Source organism: Oncorhynchus gorbuscha, linkage group LG23, assembly GCF_021184085.1.
Source record: "Oncorhynchus gorbuscha isolate QuinsamMale2020 ecotype Even-year linkage group LG23, OgorEven_v1.0, whole genome shotgun sequence".
NCBI lineage: Eukaryota > Metazoa > Chordata > Actinopteri > Salmoniformes > Salmonidae > Oncorhynchus > Oncorhynchus gorbuscha.
The window spans coordinates 54,960,598-54,980,888 of NC_060195.1; the positions used below are offsets into that span (position 1 = coordinate 54,960,598).

The following is a 20,291-nucleotide window of genomic DNA, read 5'->3' on the forward strand; positions in this document are numbered from 1 at the left end:
AGGCAAACATTATTTCAATATCGTGCTCTGTTATTCGATGTTGGCCATTTTCCTATTATAGATGATGCATTACATCGATTAGGGCCACACTATTTTACAAGATGAGAGTTTGTAGTATAGCTGCCAATTACATTATTTCTCATTACCATTTTCACCATGGCCAGTTGCCACATTTTCTTTGCTTTTACGCACACCGCACAGTATGGAAAGGCACGTTACAAATTAAAGTGAAAACCATGACATCTCGCTAGATGGCACAATCGCCCCGTTCAAATAGCCAATGTGTTATGGGAGTACCACACATTTGGATCTGCTGAGGAGTTTTTGGGAAATAATATTAACGTAGGTGTCTGCAGTGTTCTATATTTGTTTTTACATCATAAACATGACATTGATTCAAAATCGCTTTTGTGTTGTCTATACGCATATGCTGAGAAAATAATAATTTCCCTTGAATAGAGACAGTTCATATAGCGTTTGAGTCAGGATAATTACATACATTTTCAATCAATTGACGGTGATAGGCAACAAGAGTAATGTCAATTTAGGCGTATGCCCCTCACTTCTCTCAGCTTGTGACTTGATGCGCGGCCAGGGTAACGCCTTTATTTTACGAAGTTACCGCAGCACACCCACCCCGACTGCTCTTTCGTTCTGTTGGAAAGTTGACTGCCAATCTGTAACTGGAGAACACTCGAGTGCTAGTAGGCACGTTGACACACCCTAAAGTTACCGATTTATTTTGACAAAGAACTCCGAGCAAGGAATTAGTTAAAATAGCCATATCGATCCAACATCGGATAATTCAGGAAAACTTTTGTTTTCTTTCCTATTCAGCAGACATGAAATCTTGCTTATGGATTGCGTTGTTTGTAACTCTTGCTATAGGGACGAAAACACAGGGTAAGGTTTTTTTTCTTCCCCACCCAGGATACATAACTAAGCCATTATTAGGCCTATTATGAATAGCTATTATGATAATGATAATAATATGATGATAATGATGACCATTGCTATTATTGTTGTTGGGTACTAGTTGTTTTGTTGTTATGTTGATGGTAACGTAGGCCTATTTAAAGTCTTCCTTAGGCCTATCCTTTGGACAAGGTACATACAAGATTGCCCTAGAAGTAGTAGAAATACGTTTATAGATTTAGGCAAGAAAATAGAAATGCCATGTCTGTGCCCCCGTATGTGTTAGGGCACGTGCCTGTTGCATGCATTTGTTTCGCACCCCACTCACCCATGCAGTTTTTAGTTGAACAGCTAAGAATAACATGCATTTACCTTAATAAGGATCGGCCCCTTTTTTTCAAATTTTGACTAAAATGACATACCCAAATCTAACTGCCTGTAGCTCAGGCCCTGAAGCAAGGATATGCATGGTCTTGGTTCCATTTGAAAGGAAACACTTTGAAGTTTGTGGAAATGTGAAAGGATTGTAGGAGAATATAACACATTAGATTTGGTTAAAAATATAATGCAAAGAAAAAAAAAAGTTTTTTTGTACCATCATCTTTGAAATACAAGAGAAAGGCCATAATGTATTATTCCAGACCAGGTGCAATTAAGATTTTGGCAACTAGGTGGCAGCAATGTATGCGCAAAGTTTTAGACTGATCCAATGAACCATTGCATTTATGTTAAACCTCTTGTATCAAGACTGCCAAAATGTGCCTAATTTGTTTACTAAGAACTTTTTTCAGTTCAAAACTGTGCACTCTCCTCAAACAATAGCATGGCATTCTTCACTGTAATAGCTACTGTAAATTGGACAGTGCAGTTAGATCGACAATAATAAGCTTTCTGCCAATATGGTAAGCTTTCTGCCAATTTCTGGGAAATTGTCTTGTTACTTACAACCTCATGCTAATCGCATTAGCCTACGTTAGCTCAACCGTCCCACAGGGGACCTTCTGATCCTGAAGAAGTTTTTAACAGCAAGGCAGTATAACACTTACAAACGTGTAGGCTACTACAACACTTGTGTACTTCTTGTACAGTTTTATAATCCTTCCTCTCAGAAGAGTTCTGACTCATCTTAGTGTGGTAGTATATGACTCAAGGGTGTGTCTAGTCTCCCCTTTATAATAAGGGTAGTGTCTTTGGCTCATAGGGAAGCACATGTGCGTGCAATGCTAACTGGCATGACTGGGCACAACTTTGAAAAACAAGTCTAAGGCACAGGAGAGAGTGTTTTGTTTTCTAGCAGGATTTAATTACTGAAAGGTAAGGGAGGTTTGCAGAACAGTTCCCTGTACTGCATACTAACAACTCTCTCACTGAAGTTTTTCTTCTTTCAAGACACTTTCAAGCCAAGGCCCGCTCAGCCAACCTTGTTTTTTTTGTAGGCTCTCTGAGCTTGTGTGTCAGTTGAAAAATATCCAGATAAACAGTAGTTCCAACAAACTTAGTTGGAAATACATTTGCTAGTTGCTAGTTTTTAGCCAGACACTGTTGCCTCAACCCAATGTTTCAGATCCTCTTTCCCACAATGCAATGTTTGTAAAAAAATATATACGTTTCGGATCTTAATTTGATCACCCTGTTGCAGGAAGATTTACATCTGTAGGCCTGTAAGATATTGGACTTTGAAAGACTTTTCAGCCTTATAGCTCCTCTGTGAGTTATACAGCACCCAATGAATGTAACATTCAAAATATATTTCCCACCCTGTGAATGGCTGTGTCTCTTGGCTTCCTGTGTGAGGCTGCTCCAGGATTAGCTAGAGTTGACAACAGGCATGCAGCCCCAAACCCCTACCTAGATGGGCACGCTGTCTTCATGATGACACATGTGATGCCTAGATCTAAAAGCCAGACTGAACTGAAGAAAGACTGTTTCATACTACCCCATCATTGCCTCAAGTGTCCAGTACACAGTGAAATAATTAGTACAAGTGGGTTATATTTAGTTAGTTGATACAGTTAATAGCTTGTTGGTCTTTCTTCTGAAAGTACACTGTAAAACCATGAAACATGTGACACGTTTATAACCCAAATGTCAGTGTTTAAATCTTAAACATTAGGCATTTAGATTAGCCAATAAAGCTTATCATCTTAATCAAATGCATTTAGATTGCAAGATTAAACACGATAGTCAGCTTTTTCCAATTGGTTTCCAACCAGGAGATCGCATATATCTCTTTAAGTATTCAGTTTTTAAACACTACTGTTTACTTTTCCATCATCCTGTTTAGAGTGCATTTAGTCATTAGAAATTGATGTGACTTCCCATGCCTTATTCAGATCAATGTTAGGAATGTCTGTCACCTTACTGGACAGGACATTTGATTCAAGAAATCTTTTTAATCGCATGGTGTTGTTGTTACTTGGCTGTGTTGTGTTCATTTCTGGTAACTCTCTCAGAGTGAAAAAAGACTTGGGAGGGGCCCTCATTATCATATTTCGCAGCATGCTTTTGTTGCAGGTTCATTTTTAGAATAGTTTGTTTTAAAATCTATGTTTCCTCATACACATCGACTGATTAATTGATGTTATACTATACAAATATAAATAACTTAATAAAACAAAAAACTAATCCAATCTGTGAGAGGTTGGACTTACTGCACCCGTTACTGAGATGGTTGTTTTAGTTTAGATGGTTTAGTTCAGTGGTTCCTAGCCTTTTGCAGTTACTGTACCACCAACAGAATGTGCTCTGTCAGAGTACCCCTGATTTACACCCTCATGAGTATTTTATTAGTAGGCCTATGGTCTCATGAGTATTCTCAAGTACCCCTTGTGGCTAGGCCAAGTAGCCTCGGGGGTCCTAGTACCCCTGGTCGGGAACCACTGGTTCAGGCTGTCTTGTTTATTAAGTAATTCACCATAGCAGTCATTCTGACTGCAGGTTGTGGGTGATACAATTTTCAAACCTTCAAACTGTAACTGACTGTAGTCGCAACAGACTGCATGCCAAGCAAGGCCAGTTCCCTCATAACAAAACCTCACCAGGCAACCAATACAGGATGTCCTACCTGCTGTTAAGTAGCACAAACACTGTCACAATATCAAAGTCACGCACATAGCAACTGTTGGTTCCATTAAACTTTTTTAGGACACAGTTGAAAAAGCTAGTTGAGTTAGTTGAGTAGAAAGTGGTGCTAACTAAGATGCATAGACAGCCAGTGTTGTGGGTGTGTTGGTGTTGTCTTGGAAATTGTGGCTGACCAATAGTATTTCATCTTTGTCCCACAGTCTTTGATCTTGCTGATGCCTTAGATTTTGGTAAGTTTCTTGATCTTTCACATTTTTTTTTCATGTCTGTTGATAGGTAAGCCAACTGTAGATGTAGTTCATATTGATGAAACAGGTGTAATGGCTGTTCCTCACTGTGTTCAGGTGGTATGTCTTCCTCCTCTGCCTATCTGGAGCACTGCTCACAGCGCTGTCTGGCTCTGTTCCAGTTGAATGCATTTTGCATAATGCAAATTGGTTAGTTAGTTATTACTGAACAGGATTTCAGGTCCAAATATAACTTAGGCCTTCTGAAAATCTTTTATATGTGATTAGAAATGACAATTCTAATTCTTAATACTCATAACACATGATGATCCTGTTAATATAGTACAGATGTTTGTTTTGTTAACATTTCCAGCCTTATAGATTTATATAGATTTATAGATATAATGTGATTAATGATTTTATGAAAGGCAAAAAAAAACTCTCTCTTTGTTTAGATAACCCTAAGGCAACTGCTATTCCAAAACAGCCAAAGAAACCTGCAAAGGATCCCAGTCCAGGTAGGGAAACCTATCACATAATATAACACTGACTGTGGGATGAAACAAACTCTGGAAGTCAACAAGAAGTCACTAGCAAGGGAAGATAGATATCTCATTAGTCACAACTCCTATGACTCAACATGAACCACATCAATAACCACTTTGAGGGAACAGAATATGAGCACAGCATGTGACTGCAGGGTGGCACAGCCCCCGAAGGGGACTCTTATGCAAGGATCAACCCTATGCAAGGATTTCCTTTTCTGTTGTCACACTTCTTCAAATACCCCTCTACATGACCAGATTCTTCTGTGTTGACAGTGTTATAATCATGCTATAAGCATGAATAAACGCCATTATATTTCTTCATCTCCAGGAGGTGGATTTGATCTATTTGATGCTCTTGGTCCAGAAGGTAAAAGGGACACAATAATAGGTGTAGATGGCTCTCTCTTTGTCTAAGTTGGTGTTGGTTTTCCTCTCGAACTTTTCTATATATCAGACTTACATTTGGTTACCCTTCCCATTCAACAGACTTACTCTCATCTGCTCGTTGGTGTTGGGATAATAAGATTCGATCATTCCTTGGCTCGGATTTATTTTTCACTGATGTGCTTTAAGGGTTCATCCAGTTTGCAATTTGGGTGATAGATTAATAACTGCATCAAATTGTATAGTTATACTGTTGTAGTATTCAGTTATATTCAACCAGTAATAACTGGCTAAATGAAACACCCCTCCCTTTCAGCAAATCGCAGCCTGGATCGCCTTCTTTTATTATGCTATATTTCGAATAAGTTTTCCTTTCCTGGCTTTAAAATGGTTCAACTCGAGGGTGAGAATCCTGGGAATTATGGTTTAAAGTTGACGCTTTTGAAATCCATCTTCCTTGATTCACCTTTCCTCTTCTTAGAGCCTGATAAACCAGCTGGGATCCCTCCTAAAGAAGGTGGAACGAGTAAGGCATCTATGGCCGACAATTGTCAAATGAATGGATAGCTCACATGTATTTCAGCTAAGATTCTCTTTCTGTTCTCAGATGATTTAGATTTCATGGATACGTCAATGTGTTTATTTAATGTGTTCTTAACTAAATATGTTCTCCAATCATTTGTCCAATCATTTTCCCAATGTGGAATACAATGCTCTTATAGTTGATATACTTGACGCCCTTTCCAGATCCCAAACCTGCCCCTCCACCTCCCGCACCTGTAGATCCCAAAAAACCAGCTGATGGTAAGTAAATGAACTCAACTAGCTGAAATGACACCCATCACTTGTAATTACAGTATCCATCCTATTTGATCAGGATTCTAGCTATCAGATTATTGAACACAGGAAGACTTTCTGATCAGTGCATATAATTAACATCCACTAAATGTGGGTAGTTTTAGGTATTGGCAGGTAGGAATGTCTATTTCACCTGCCACGGTGTTCAATTTGCAGGTCTCTACAGAACGAGCATTACATTTGTGAATAAAATAGTCAAATGTACAAGTGGCAATTTATTGCAGAAAAATGATGCAGTAGCTTTTTTTCAAATTATTTCTGCTGTTTTGATTCATAGCTGCAAATTTCACAATGAAATATGAATCCTATATCCCAATATACCACATTACTTCTTACTAATACATTTCTTGTTTTAGAAACATTACAACGCAAGGTCAAACGTTTTATTATTTAAAAAAATACGTTTTTTTTCTGGTAAAAAATCAGAGTGGCGAGTACCACAGTGGCTGCAGACCAAACAGTTAATTTTAGGCCCTGGTTCTGATTCCTAAAGCAAACCTAGTATTGACCTCAAGATGGGAGATGTCATCCATTGTAAATGATACAATCATAGAATGTTTTCTGTTCTATTTTCTCTCCATAGATGCGATGGGTTTTGACCTGTCTGATGCCCTGGGTCCAGGTAAAGCCAGAGTTATTATTAGGTTCTCAGTCTAGGGAAGACGTCTTTCTATTTGATGTAGGTCTATATTGGGGATACTCTCTTTGTCCCTCCCTCCCTGTTTATTTAACCCAATCAAACAAACAAACAATGAATCAATCATTCAATCAAGCAATCAACTGGGCTTGATTCATACCCACTGCTATCTATGATTAAGCTTTTCTTCAGCAGCCTTTACATACCCAGCAATCACCTTTTGTCTTGAGACGTCTTGAGATGTCTTGAGACATGGGGATATAGCTGCGTATGTAAAGGAGATTCCCCCTGCTTTGCGTCCAGTGACTCTCACACTCTCACCTCTCTTGATAAGAAGCTGGGCCTCTTGAGCCTTCAAAAACCTGCTAAACCACACTGTCACGTTCACTTAAGAGCTTAAGTGATTGTAGGTGCTGATGTTTTCACATCTAATGTCGGAGGAAATGGTATGAGGGTCTAGTGGCATGCTTCCCGGTGTGAAAACATATTATAATGTTATTATAACGTGTTATAATGTAATATAACTTCCGACTCCTCTTCCTTGTTCTGTAATGTCTACCATCCATAGATCCCGTACCGGGTAAACCAGCTGTTGTTCCACCTAAAGATGGAGGCACCGGTACTAAGCATTGGATATATTCCTTCATTTCCTCTGTTTGATGATCACATATGTGTGTGCTACTGTGTATTGTTATTATGGACTCCCAGGAGAACAATGCTAAGTGTTACTGACTCACTGTTGCTACACTGTTTTCATCTGGAAGGTGGCGGGTCCTTCGGAGACAATGACCTGTTTGATGTGAGCGACAACGGTGGCTACAAGCCTGATCCCGGCAAGGGAGGTGGAGGAGGAGGAGGTAGGACATTTAGGGCTTTTATTATTGAATTTCTGTTCTGAAATCAGTTTAGAAGCAGTGTCACAGGCCAGACAAAGGGTGCTGTTCAAACAAATGAGTTCATGGGTTTGACTTCCAACAGTAGGCCTGCAAACTGTTGAGGGAGAGTAGTTTCTACTCAGACTAAGGTACGTCAAAATACGCACAATAGAGTATGTCGGGGAGGCTGGGGACCTGACAGAAATGGTCCATTGTTGCCATATTAAAATTAATTGCAGTGCTAAATTCACTGTGGACTAAAACAGAACCGTTCTGTCTTAAAACTGTATGCGCATTTCCTTTCTCTTTTTCCTCTTAGTCACTTAGAATGGAAGTAATTACTTGTTCTTTACAAAAGAGAGAACAAAAAGCAGAAATAGGGAAGAGAAAAACCCCTCATGGTTACCAATGTAATTAGTGCCATATGGCTGTTAGTCTGATGCTATCCTGCAGGATACTGTGGAGAGTCCATAGGAGCTGGAAACAAACTGAAATGAACTGTCATTAAAGTCGGCGTAAGGGGAAGAGCTTCAGAATGCTAAAGACGACATGTTGAAAGGAATCTGGAATTATTTGACCAACTCTATGGAAGTCTTTATACAATAAATCTCTGAAGTCTTCATGAACATTTGCACATACATGTAAATAGCACACGCAGGCCTATCTAGCTACTTCTATGTACAGTATGTCTAGAAGTATATACTACAGATTCTACGAGGGAGTAGAAGTGCATCTCAATTCGCTCTGTTAAAAAAAGAAAAAAAAGAAATTATATATATATATATATATATATAGCACGTGCCAGTGATCCAGCCCCCTCAGATCCCAATGGTATGCCATTTATAGGATTTATGCTTACTTTCTCGCTCTCTTTTTCCGTCTTCAGGAGGAGGTAATGCTCCTGCAGATCAACCTCAAGGTAAAACAATCAATCCATTTATTTCTACAGTAAATAATGTTAATTATCAAGCGTCTCAGAGGAGGAATTATATGGGGTGCCGTTTGTCAAGTTGAACGGCTATTTCCCGGGCTATTTCGCACCAGATTTAGGTGGAATCTTTAGAGTCTGTATTCGCCCACTTGTACCCACACCCAGTCCTTTCATATAACTCTTACCACTCATCTTTACCAGGGTGTCAAAGGCCTGCACTATGAAGAATCTCAGTGACAATTAATTCTTCCCACACCTCTTGAGGGACTAAGCTCCGTGCTTTTATAGTCATATCCGTTTCCTGTCTCACAGGAAGTTGGCTGATTGTTTCCCTGGTTTTATTGTGTGCTCCTCACGGTCGGATTATGTTGCTCTATAGTCCCTGTTTCAATCCAAACACGGCACAGATATTGAAAATGAATAATAAAACAAGTGAAAGGGCTGCGCTGAGCGGATGTGGTCTATCAAACTAAATGTGTTGAAAAATGCTTTGAGGATTCCCTGATCAAATAGTGCAAGTGGATGCTTGGCGATGGCAATTTTTTCCTAAGTAGCAAGAAATATAGTTTAACTTCTGGGTAAATAAGTACAGTAAGCTTTATGGGAACATTGGGAACTATTGGTTTGGGATGCAAAGGGGAATTAACTCTGATTGGCTTGATTGGGTGCACGCTATTGGCCATAGCCTAAAACCCAGGTACGATTCTGTGTCGTTGCAGATCTAGACCTACTGTGGGGCCAATTCCTGAAGATGCTAGATGCTAACATGCCAGAGGGCGTCCATGTTTGGATATCCAACATAAAGCAAGCAGTGTTGCCTCTGTTAGAGAAGGCCATGGAGCTTTTGGATGTGGGCCAATGAATGAGCCTCCAGTGACTTTCAGGAATCAGGAAATCATCTATCCACCTATGTTCTGATTGGTGCTCAGCTATGAGGGAGTGTTCTGATTAGTTGTTTACATGGTCTTAAAGGTTTGAGGTGCTTTAAAACACCTCTCAGGGCTGATCTTACAAAGCAATGGTTTGTACACTTAGACAAAATGGTTCCAAAAAGGTTTATTCGGCTGTCCCTATAGGATAACCCCTTTGGGTTCCATGTAGAACTCTCTTTGGTTCTACCTGGAACCAAACAGGATTCTCCTAATGGACAGCCGAATAACTCTTTTTCGGTTCTAGAGAGATCTTTTTTTTTTCTGAGTGTAGGCTCCAGTTTTGACTGGGTTAAAGCTAGGGTTAGTACAAAGTTCAGAGGTTTTATCCCTTAAGGAGTGGGTGTGCTCTCCATCCCCTCTTTGACACCCCACCCTTCTCTTTACTTTCTGAAGTCACAGTCTCTGAATCATCCCCGTGTGTTGAGCTTATGGGATTCTGTTTTGTAAAATGTTACAGCTATAAAGCCTAAAGATAGTGGTTACTGATATTATCAAGGTTACTTTTATTCCCCCCCCCCTGCCCACCCCCCCCCCGTTTTCCACGGTTAGTGTGGTTTTTGAGGCATTCTTATGCATTGCATGTAGTTGTTTCATATGTGTGTTCCTTCTTGTGTGATTAGTCTTTCCAGATGACATGTCAATTAATGCAAAACAATAATGAAGATGTAAAAAAAAGCTATGTTTACAATTTTTTGACAATTATGGGTCATTGTCTCGGGAAGGTCTTTGTTGAAATGTTTTTCCTGTGTCGCACCCTGTCATAACAAGCCCATCATTACTATACCCTAAGCCTGTTACTTACTAAGGCTTTTGCAGCCTAGCCCTAACAGCCCCACACAGAGGCCTAGTCAGCACACATTCCTAGCGTAGCCAAACTTCACAGCACTCGGTTGAAAGATCCAACACTTTTTTTGCGCTAATGTGTTCCAGAACAAACTGACATGCGGTTCTCTCAGATTCCAATATTGACAACATGAATGACTTATTCTGAAACACTGAAGGATATATTTGTTCAGCCAGAAGAGGTTATACAATCTTGTGCGTTTACAAATGATTTATGTCTCATGGCGAATGTTGCTGTAAGGTTAACGGATGTCTTTTTCATTGGGGTAATGTTTCTTTGGCCACTTGCATTCAAATACAAAATATTGTTTCCATTACAATGTGTCTTACCATGTTAGAAGTGCTACCTCTTGTTCTTGTGTGTGTGTTACAGCAGAGAGGTTAGCTATCAACACATTGCTATTGTCGTCTCTTTGTCTATTGTTGTATCCCTTCAGATGTTAATAAAGCCTGCTGAACGCTGTTCTGATTTATGGTGTTCTGGTTTAAACACATAGCGTGGTTTCTGTTGATGGAATCCATGCACCCGGCTCTTGAAGAATATAGCTTGCATGTGGGACTGTGGGTGAAGGTTATTGGACTGAACTGTACGATTGTAGCCACAGGTGGTAGGTTGCATTCTCCAGCAGTAAGTCACCGTTTGTTGGGGTGTTACCCTGGGCACCGCCCTGTTTCAATGCTTGATACACTATTACTCACAGTGGTTCTCTATGGGATAAACCAGTTTTTACTTGTATGTAAGGTTTATTCATCAAAAGTTTAAGTGTTTGTTCACTTTAATCCCATTGTGTATTTCTTTCTTTGTTACTTTCTGTGTCCTTGGAGTTGGGTTTGTGTTATGTCCTTCACTGTATCACTGGGCTGTGGCTTTCTCTGAGGTTTCATGTTTTTTTTTTGTCGAGATAGTTTTTGATAGTTTTAAGATGTTTTTGAAGAGAAACTCTGGAATATTTGTGTTTCAGCCCCCATAGTGTTCTGTTGTTGCGCTATTTTCTACCCAGAAATACTTTGCCAGCACATTACAACCAGATGCCGTCATAAAAGGGCTCTCGACCACCACCTTGTGGAATTATGGTATAGTTCCAAAATGTTTTCCATTGGTGTGCCACTAGACTAGAGCCTTATGTTTTAGGGGGAAAAAGGCAAATTATGCAACATGAATAATATCCTCACTCACTCACACTTTCTTTAAAATACTTTAACCCTCCTGTTTCATGTTAATGAATTCTGTGTTCCCGGGTCCAAAATTACCGCCCCAATACAGCTGATTATAAATCCATAATAATACATATATTATCACCTAATGTCGTGTTAGATCTTTTTATCAACTTAAGTTATTGTGAACATTACACGTTTTGAACTTCTATTTGCTATTAATGGCCTGTAGGCCTCATTGACCTGAGCTCCTACAACTCGTTTTTTGAGCAAAGAAAGCATAATGTATGGATTATTTACAGATTAATTATGGATGAATACTCAGATGAAACATATCGTTCTATTTATCACAGACTAATTTGTGTCAAAGTTTTTAACAAGGACACTCTTCTCCTCACCAGTGTCATGATCAAAGATATGATCAAGAGCCTCACATACAGTATATCGTTTGGTCATTGTGCTGCCATGGAATGAATTGTGAGAAAGGCCCCAAAAAAGCTTAATATACCTGAGCTGCGAGAAAAGTTCTATATATTATTGAAACAGTGTTGCGATTGTTTGTGAGAATGCCAACAGGTGTGGTTCCTGTTGGGGAAAGATTCTATTGGGGAAAGGTTCCTGTGGGGTTTGCCATGGAAGCCAAGAATGGGAGTGAGGTGTGTGTGTGTGTGTGTGTGTGTGTGTGTGTGTGTGTGTGTGTGTGTGTGTGTGTGCGTGCTCAAGCACACATGCATATGGGGGTCTGGGAGAGGAAGTGTGTTCATCTGATGAATGGGCATGTGCCTGAACTCAATTTTATACACTAATTGTAGTCTCACCCATTCATTTCTAATGACCGGTAATTTTTGACCAGGAACACCACAGCTGTACAAAAGTTAAATAAAACATCAAAAATCATCTAAATGTATTTTGTGTATTCAGATGCCCTGTGTGGACAAAGTCATGGAACCTTATTACGATCAGAATAAATGAACTACAATTTTCAGAGATAAAACTTAAATCGGTCAAATTCGACCGGAGAAAAGCAGGAGGGTTAACAAGAATCAATCAGAGAGTAAACAACCTTATCAACTAAACAACAACGACAATGGATCTTTTTTTGTTGTGTAGATGTAGAAGCTGGATCTGGTCAGATCGCTGGCGTAGTGAGTGCAATAGGAGTGGCCCTCCTTGGTGCTGCCTCTAGCTACTTTGCCTACCAGAAGAAGAAACTGTGTTTCAAGATTCAGGGAGGTGAGTGAATGGGATTGAGATACAGACGTACAGTACGGTATGTGTAGTAGTGGATACAAGGTTGCCCTGGCTGTCGATCCCTGTATGGCATCTAATACAAGTCTACAACCATGTCTCAGGGCGAGATACAAGGGTCTAGAGGTCCCACTATAAAGTTGTCTGTGGCACAGAACATGTTCTTCAATGTAAATGCTTATGTATTTCTCCATTCAGGTGTAGACCCAGAAAGTGGAAAGAACGCACGTGGAGCTCGGTCTGATCCTCAATGTAAGCACTAGCTATTACACGATCTCACTAGTGTCTCTCTCTCTCTCCCTTCTCCTACAATATACTACCCACTACTCCAATATACTACCTTACACTATCTACTACCTTCCTAAATACACCCTACCTACTATCTCCATCTAGGGTGGGTCTGGCTACTCCTCTGTTTCTTTACTTCTCTCTGCCCTCCTTTTCTTTCCTACAGATTAGGGCAAAGGAGCCCTCGGAAAAAGGTCTGCCGAGAAGGGTTTTAACTTCTTTTAAAATCCAATGTATTTTTGTTTTTTTGTTAACATGACATAACCATTATTTCTGTGCTTCCTCTGATTCCAGCGATGAGCAACTTGCTCAGGTCATTCTAACTTCGATCAGGTCATCATAGAGGAGCCTCACCTTTAGCAAAGAAACACCTTCTTCCATCAGCCGGTATCAACTGTCTGCCGGAGACGTCAATGGGCAAAAAAACACACAATAAAATCTCTATATATTTTTTACATTTGTCTTTCATTTGTAATTTAACTTTGGGAGAATGTTAGTTATATGTTTTATTTTTGTTGTGTGTGCCTTATCTAGCTGTGTAAAGACACTTAGATAGATATACAACTTGAATACATGTTTTTTTGCATTGAAGATCTGTCAATCATTTTCATTGTATATTGTACAGTACCAAACAATTGTCTTTCGACTTGCTGACTTTTCATCACTTTTCATTTCATTTTCATTTCATACTTTAGTAGGCCTAGCTAGTATCCCCAACTACATTTTTACATTTGACTGTGTTTACATTCCACATAGCTTTCCTATTTGTTTGACTTTAACTGTCTCCACATATATTACATTCTGATTGGCAGTAGGGTCTCTCTTTTCGTCAAATAACAGCGCTTGTTTTTAAATATAATCCTTTACCAAAGGATTTAGAAATGTTTGAATAGATTAAGGTATGATGAAAAAAAAGTGCCTTAGAGAAAGAGATTATTTTGGTGGATATGAAAAGAGTGTGTAGGGTACTATTTGGGATGAGGATTGGTTTCAGGCTGAACTTTTAGCTGCGTCACGTTTTGTCTTCTACTAAGTTAATTGTTTGGGGTGCAAGCCACTCGTTAGTGTTTATGTGAGGAAAGATAACATAAATGCACATGGTAAATAGACATAAATATATTTTTTAAATGCATTGTGCATGTTTATTTACAAAATAACATTTATACTGAGAAGAGAAGTGGTTATTGTATGTTGTAAGTTATACTTGTTTAAGATTGTTATGAACGATTGCTTGATTTCTGATGCAATACAGATAAGAATGGAAATCGATACCTGGGGTTGATACCAAACTGGTAAACTGGAATGTTCTACCGTGTCACTTGTGCTGTAAATGCTAATGAAGAATGCATATAAAAGCTCTGCTGCTTTTTTGCTGTGTGATATCTGCCATTTTAGTTCTCTTAACTTTCAGCACATGTAATTAAAACCTTTTTAAGTAACTGTAACTGAAGAAGTGTTACTGCTTATTCTTTACCAATACAGGAAATCATTTGACTTAGTTGATTGTAGTATGTTAGTTTTGTGTGTTTTGAAGGAAGCTTGATTCCTTCTCTGAAAGACAATGGAGGGCTGTCGATAATGTACCTTATTGTTATCAATAAAGTTAACTTTTTACAATTGATTGGTATTTTTTTAAATTTAATGTTGTTTTCCATCAGGTTTCAACGTCAGTGTTGTTGTCTATAGTATCATTCATTTGTATATCATGAAGATTGACCAATGCTTCTACAGTGAATTGAATGCACCTGCACATAGTACTATGCCCTTAGTTCCAGGGGTTGGACTACTGCAGACTCTAGACTACAGTTGTTGACGGTCCTGCTTAAACCCTGCAGGTTTTCATTTTAGTCAAATGACCAGTGACACATGACTGAGAACTCAAATAGACTCACTCTGATTGGCTCTTGCTCTAAAAACATCAGATGTATTTGTGTAGCTACCAGCTTGAGGTTATACTCCCTGGCTTTAGATAAACTCTCATAGTACATTTACAAACATCGAAACGGCTGTAAAGCCAATCGAAATGGCTGTGTAAAAAAAAAGGATGACTTTATACGGATCATTCTGTATCTATTGTTTGTGGGACAGTTACTACTGCTGGACTCGCTGGACTGTTGGATTACAGTATCATCAACATATTGGAGTTTCATTTGAGGGGAAATCAGTGCATTTTCCGCCAAGTCCTCTCTGCCAGTGGTGCGGGACCTGATCGATCACTTTGACACTTTTATTACCATTTATCACTTTTACCTCTGCCTCAAGTTGTTCATTCATTTAGAGGAGTCGCTGTCACACACCATGCCAGGTAAGTTATTATCATTATATCATAACCATTTTAATATAACCTGTCAGTGTCAAGTTGATTGACATCACTCTCTAATTTAATGCAAGAGGAAAAAAGGAAGTGCTTGACTCTCGGTAAAAGAACTTGAGAAATTAACTATTTTTAACTCTTAAAGAACATAATGCTGATGGCACTGTGAAACTCCCCTGCTGGGTGTTAGTCATCTATTTCTATAAACAACACCTCCCACTCTTCCTTCCTGTGCCACCAGCGAACCAGGCCTTTGTCTTCCTGTGCCACCAGCAAACCAGGCCTTTGTCTTCCTGGCCACCACAGACTGCTACTGCATGGGGGCTCTGGTGGTAGGACAGTGTTTACGACGACACAGGACCACACGCCAGACTGTTGTGATGGTCTCCACTAATGTCTCTAGCCAGGCACGGTGAGAGAAGTCCCTGCATCTCGGACAGAAATATAATATGATATCGTTGAGTCATTGGAGAGTGATGCATGACCTATGCGAATTGGAATGAAAGTTATACTCTGTGTCTGTGACAGAGGTCCTTGAAAAATCAGGCAAATGCAGTATGTTGTCTCCCATGGGTTAAGAGGCTATTAGATTCACTGGATGGAGTCTTTTGCAATCCTGAGTGCACTGCGGACCTAGTGTATTTTTTGTGTATTGAAGTCATGTAAAATCTGATTGTAGTTGTAGGAAATCTTGTGTTCTCTCCCCATTGGGCTGCCCTGGGCCATGTGTTTGACCAGGTCCTGGTAGTGGACGTGCTGGACAGTGGAGACCAAGCACATCTATCCTGGCTGGGACAACCAGAACTGGGGGGTCACTTTCACCAAGCTCCACTGTTGGACCCTCACCCAATACAGCAAATGTGTGTTCCTGGATGCAGACACACTCGTGAGTCTCCCGAGACACCACTCGTCTCTAATATAAACACCCACTCAATCATCAATTTGTTTTAAAGACGAGGAACCAATCTTACAATGGCAAAGCTTGATCTTTAACAGCAAATACATTTTTAATGTTTGATTTAAAGTAGTAGTCCAACTGCATAGTTGGACTTCGAGGTACATCCTATAAAGAATGTGTCTTTTCCCATGTCTGTTGTTCTTACGCAAAAGTACCAGAGAGAGAGACGAGAGTCCAGTACTCTTGACCCCCCTCTCTTCTCCTCTCTACACACCTCTACCAACGTACCTTAGGTGGTTCTCAACAGTACACACTCTCTTTTACAGAGCCAGGGGAGAGAAGAAGAGAAGGCAAAGGGGAAATAAAAAGGGGAGAGAAGAAGAGAAGGCAAAGGGGAAATAAAAAAGGGAGAGAAGAAGAGAAGCCAAAGGGGAGAGAAGAAGAAAAGCCAAAGGGGAGAGAAGAAGAAGCGCAAAGTGAAGAGAAGAAGAAAAGCCAAAGGGGAGAGAAGAAGAGAAGCCAAAGGGGAGAGAAGAAGAAAAGCCAAAGGGGAGAGAAGAAGAAAAGCCAAAGGGAAGAGAAGACGAAAAACCAAAGGGGAGAGGAGAAGCCAAAGGTTAGAGAAGCTACAGTGTCGTTGATAGAGAACCTCACAGAATCATTACTCAGAGAAGTCACTCTGCTCACAGAGGAAAGGGAGAAGAGGCCCGATTACCCACAAAGCCAGGAGAAATGGTTAGTATTTAACAAAATGTGATATTGAGCTTTTGCCTATGCATTATCTATTCATTACGATTATTAAGTAGTTATGACTTAGGTGTCTGAGGGATTTTGGAAGTGGTAAGTATTAGTTGTTAATTCTGATATCTCTTTTAACCTGGTTACGAATTCCGATCAGCTTCAGGGATTTTGCTCAACGGGTATGAATTGAGAGAAATGAAGGTTATCGCACTGGCACAACTAAGGTTGTGATTCTAGAGGCTGTGCATATGCCCTGTCAATGTCAATGCGTCATAGGAAGGAACAGTGTGAGAAAGTGACTAAAATGCTTTCTCGACCCCCATTGAAATCTGAATCAGGGACCTATATGATGGAGGCCATTTTAGGCAATACTTGCAACCTGGTGTAAACCAATTAGTGGGTAATAATTACCCACTCTAAGGGAGGAGCTGGAGACCCACGAGGACCCAGTGAGGAGGAGTCAGATGTCACTGACACAGCCTTCACCCTCATGGAGGATCCTGCCACTGAACCTGTACGTCACCTGTCTACACTAACATATGCTGAGTGTACAAAACATTAGGAACACCTGCTCTTGACATAGATTGACCAGGTCAATCCAGGTGAAAGCTATGACCCCTTATTGATGTTACTTGTTAAATCCACTTCAATCAGTTATGAATGGGAGGAGACAGGTAAAAGACAATTGAGACATGGATTGTGTATGTGTGCCGTTCAGAGGGTGAGTGGGCAAGACAAAATATTTAAGTGCCTTTGAACGGGCTATGGTAATAAGTGTCTGGCGCACTGGTTTGAGTGTGTCAAGAACTGCTGCTGGATTTTTCACGTTCAACAGTTTCACATGTGTATCAAGAATGGACCACGCCCTAGTAAAAAAAAGGATTACTTTATACGGATCATTCTGTATAACCCAGCCAACTTGACACAACTGTGGGAAGCATTGGAGACAACATCCCTGTGGAACTCTTCCAACAACGTGTAGAGTCCATGCCCCAATGAATTGAGGTTGTTCTTGCAAATCAATATTAGGAAGGTGTTCCGAATGTTTTGTACACTCAGTGTATATTTAAAACCTACTATTAGGAACTGATTTAAGAAATAGTCCATCTATCTTCCATGTTTAAATGGTCAACGTTAGAGAAATTGATGGCAAAATACACATTCTACTGTAGTAACACCCTCTGCTGGTGCACAACAGTATTAACATATTTGACCTTAACAACAGAATATCACACATGGTATTGCTTCAAGGCCTCCTGGTAACCATTCCTTAGTGATTTATTTTAATGTCCCTCATGTCTCCATCTTTCATTTTTCATTACTCTTCCGACTGATGGTGAATGGAATGGCTGCCTAATCTATTTTTGTTATCATCTTGGTTATTTCTAATATAATTTATCATCTTGGTTCCTCATCTATTATATAATCTTGTTTTTTAACATTCGGTTATTTCCTTGTTGACTGCTGTAGAGACAGAGGAGGATCATCTGGAGCAGCGCTGGCTGTGGGAGGAGGGCCAGGCGGACTACCTTGGCAAAGACGCCTTCTAAAAAACTGGACAGATTCTTAGATTAGAAGCATGTTTTGTGTGGCAAGATACTGTAGCAATAGTACTGTATTCTCATGTTCATGCTTATGTGTGTTATGTATGTAGTGTAGGCCACTCTAATAGTTTTTTATTTTTATTAAATTGGAATCAAGTTTGTCCTTTTGTTGTAAAAATAAATAAAAATAAACTTGATTAAAATTTCATTAAAAAAATGTGGCCATTGAATTCAAGTTGAAATGCATTCCTTATTTTGATGTTATGCTGGAAATATCTGGAAGATTTTAAATTGTGTTTATGTTGCCACTAGAGGGTACTGTGGCTTTTTAAATAACGCACTTTTCCTGGTCAAAGTTAAAGTCACACTCAACTCCAACAGCCCTATAGGGGTCATGCCAGTCTTTGCATAGACTCCAGAGACTAGGGAAGCTAGGGAAAGAAGAAGTCATATTGGCCTCAGGGATCCTAGATGTTGTTGGAGCAACATTCATCCATATGCTTGCACACCACTATTGTCCTATGAGAGAATGGTAGACCGCACTGAGAGGGTCTGGGAAGGGATGTGTAGTCCTACCAAGGCTAAGGAGATATAAGGTCAGTACAGAACTGTTAACGCTATCCTGAAAGACTAAACACAACCTCTAACTTAACAGAATAATAACTTCTTCCAAAACGTATATAGGCTACTTACAGGAACAAGCCCACCTTCCCATTCCGCCTTCCAGCTCACTATCTCTCTTGTCCAGTCTGTTCCAGTCCTTCATCTTCCCATTTGGAGAACAGCAGCAGCCTTACATAACTTAAGGCTGCAGTAAAATTGACTTATCAGTGTGGCCAGCTGGCTGTATTCTCTACCAGTTATTCAATAGCTTTGACATGACAATAACACTCCTAAAGAGTTTCAATACTGCCTGAGTCTATTTGCTTTGACAATTTGCTTTCATTTGACACCCAGAGGTTTTCTCAGAATTCCATTGCTTTGCTGTCAGGTACATTAACTGTGCTATCCACCTAGCCAGGTTGAAACTCTAGCAAACTGCATGCACCGTTAAAAACAGGAGCTTCAGGCAATAACTTAGAGGGTGGAGGCGTGAGGAGAGAAACATATATATTTCATTTTGTTTCCATTTGTTTACTCTCCCTTAAATATATTTCAGTGCTAGGCTCATCTTCGTCCCGAATGGCAGCCTATTCACTTTGTAGTGCACTACTTCTACTGGCTCTGGTCAAAAGTAGCGCACTATATAGGGAGTAGGGTGACATTTGGGATGCATTAACTAGTGCCTCACAGGGAGAAACTGAGGTTATCATCTCTTGGCCCTTTCAGGAGATGGGGACAAGGTTTTCTTTTGGTTGTCTGATATTCTCCCAAGAAGAAAGTGCTCGAAGCTGTCTGCTTTTAGTAATAAAGCATTAATAAAGTTTAGAGGACAATCGCGTAGGCCTAGAGAAGGCGTACTGTTTTTAAATGTGTGTGTTTTGTGTGTGTGTGGGGGACGCCTTGATTGCATTGGAATGAAATATGATAAGTGCCGTGAACCCCTAGAAGCACCTCCATATGTGTTTGGTTAACTTTGAAGCTGACTTTGAGCCTAACCTCAGAGTGGGCGTCCTAAATGGCCCACTATTCCCTTAATAGTGCACTACATAGAGAATAGGGTGCCATTTGGGACACATCCAGACTGTGACTGTGTGGCAGTGGTTGCATGACCATTTGGATTTTGCTAGCAGTGCAAATTTGATCTGTGGTTTGACCGATAGGGTATGATTCTATTAGTGTACAATCCCTCCCATAAGGCTAATTGAGAATGGATTGCAGAAGTAATCATATTCAGATGAGGAGAGAGACCACAGGAAGCAGATCTAA

General features: G+C 40.0%; 1 protein-coding gene and 1 long non-coding RNA gene across 7 annotated transcripts; both read left to right on the plus strand.

The window, feature by feature from the left end:
• The first annotated feature begins 610 nt into the window (after positions 1-610).
• Positions 611-14,546, plus strand: LOC124010564 (CD99 antigen-like protein 2). Of its 6 annotated transcripts, XM_046323139.1 has the most exons (14): positions 614-903; positions 4,200-4,229; positions 4,682-4,744; positions 5,103-5,141; positions 5,640-5,684; positions 5,906-5,962; positions 6,600-6,638; positions 7,222-7,272; positions 7,418-7,510; positions 8,415-8,447; positions 12,500-12,622; positions 12,836-12,889; positions 13,092-13,119; positions 13,220-14,546. In XM_046323139.1, the coding sequence occupies exons 1-13, from the start codon at positions 843-845 to the stop codon at positions 13,094-13,096; spliced, it is 693 nt and encodes a 230-aa protein (XP_046179095.1). In that variant the 5' UTR covers positions 614-842; the 3' UTR covers positions 13,097-13,119; positions 13,220-14,546. The 6 variants fall into 6 exon arrangements, with proteins under 6 accessions (XP_046179099.1, XP_046179098.1, XP_046179095.1 ...); XM_046323138.1 differs by lacking the exon at positions 13,092-13,119 and having other exon boundaries at positions 617-903; XM_046323142.1 differs by lacking the exons at positions 5,640-5,684; positions 13,092-13,119 and having other exon boundaries at positions 613-903.
• Positions 14,547-14,790: 244 nt separating this feature from the next.
• On the plus strand, positions 14,791-16,519 carry LOC124010420. The gene is made up of 4 exons (XR_006834432.1): positions 14,791-15,230; positions 15,481-15,651; positions 15,978-16,125; positions 16,464-16,519. It is a non-coding gene; the product is annotated as an uncharacterized LOC124010420 (long non-coding RNA).
• The last annotated feature ends 3,772 nt before the right edge of the window (positions 16,520-20,291 follow it).

Bases quoted from the DNA above. Each gene is read 5' to 3' on its own strand.
- LOC124010564 (XM_046323138.1), top strand. From the start codon at position 843: ATGAAATCTTGCTTATGGATTGCGTTGTTTGTAACTCTTGCTATAGGG. The intron at 4,745-5,102 runs GTAGGGAAACCT...CTTCATCTCCAG, and splicing joins TGCAAAGGATCCCAGTCCAG to GAGGTGGATTTGATCTATTT. The intron at 7,273-7,417 runs GTACTAAGCATT...TTCATCTGGAAG, and splicing joins ACCTAAAGATGGAGGCACCG to GTGGCGGGTCCTTCGGAGAC.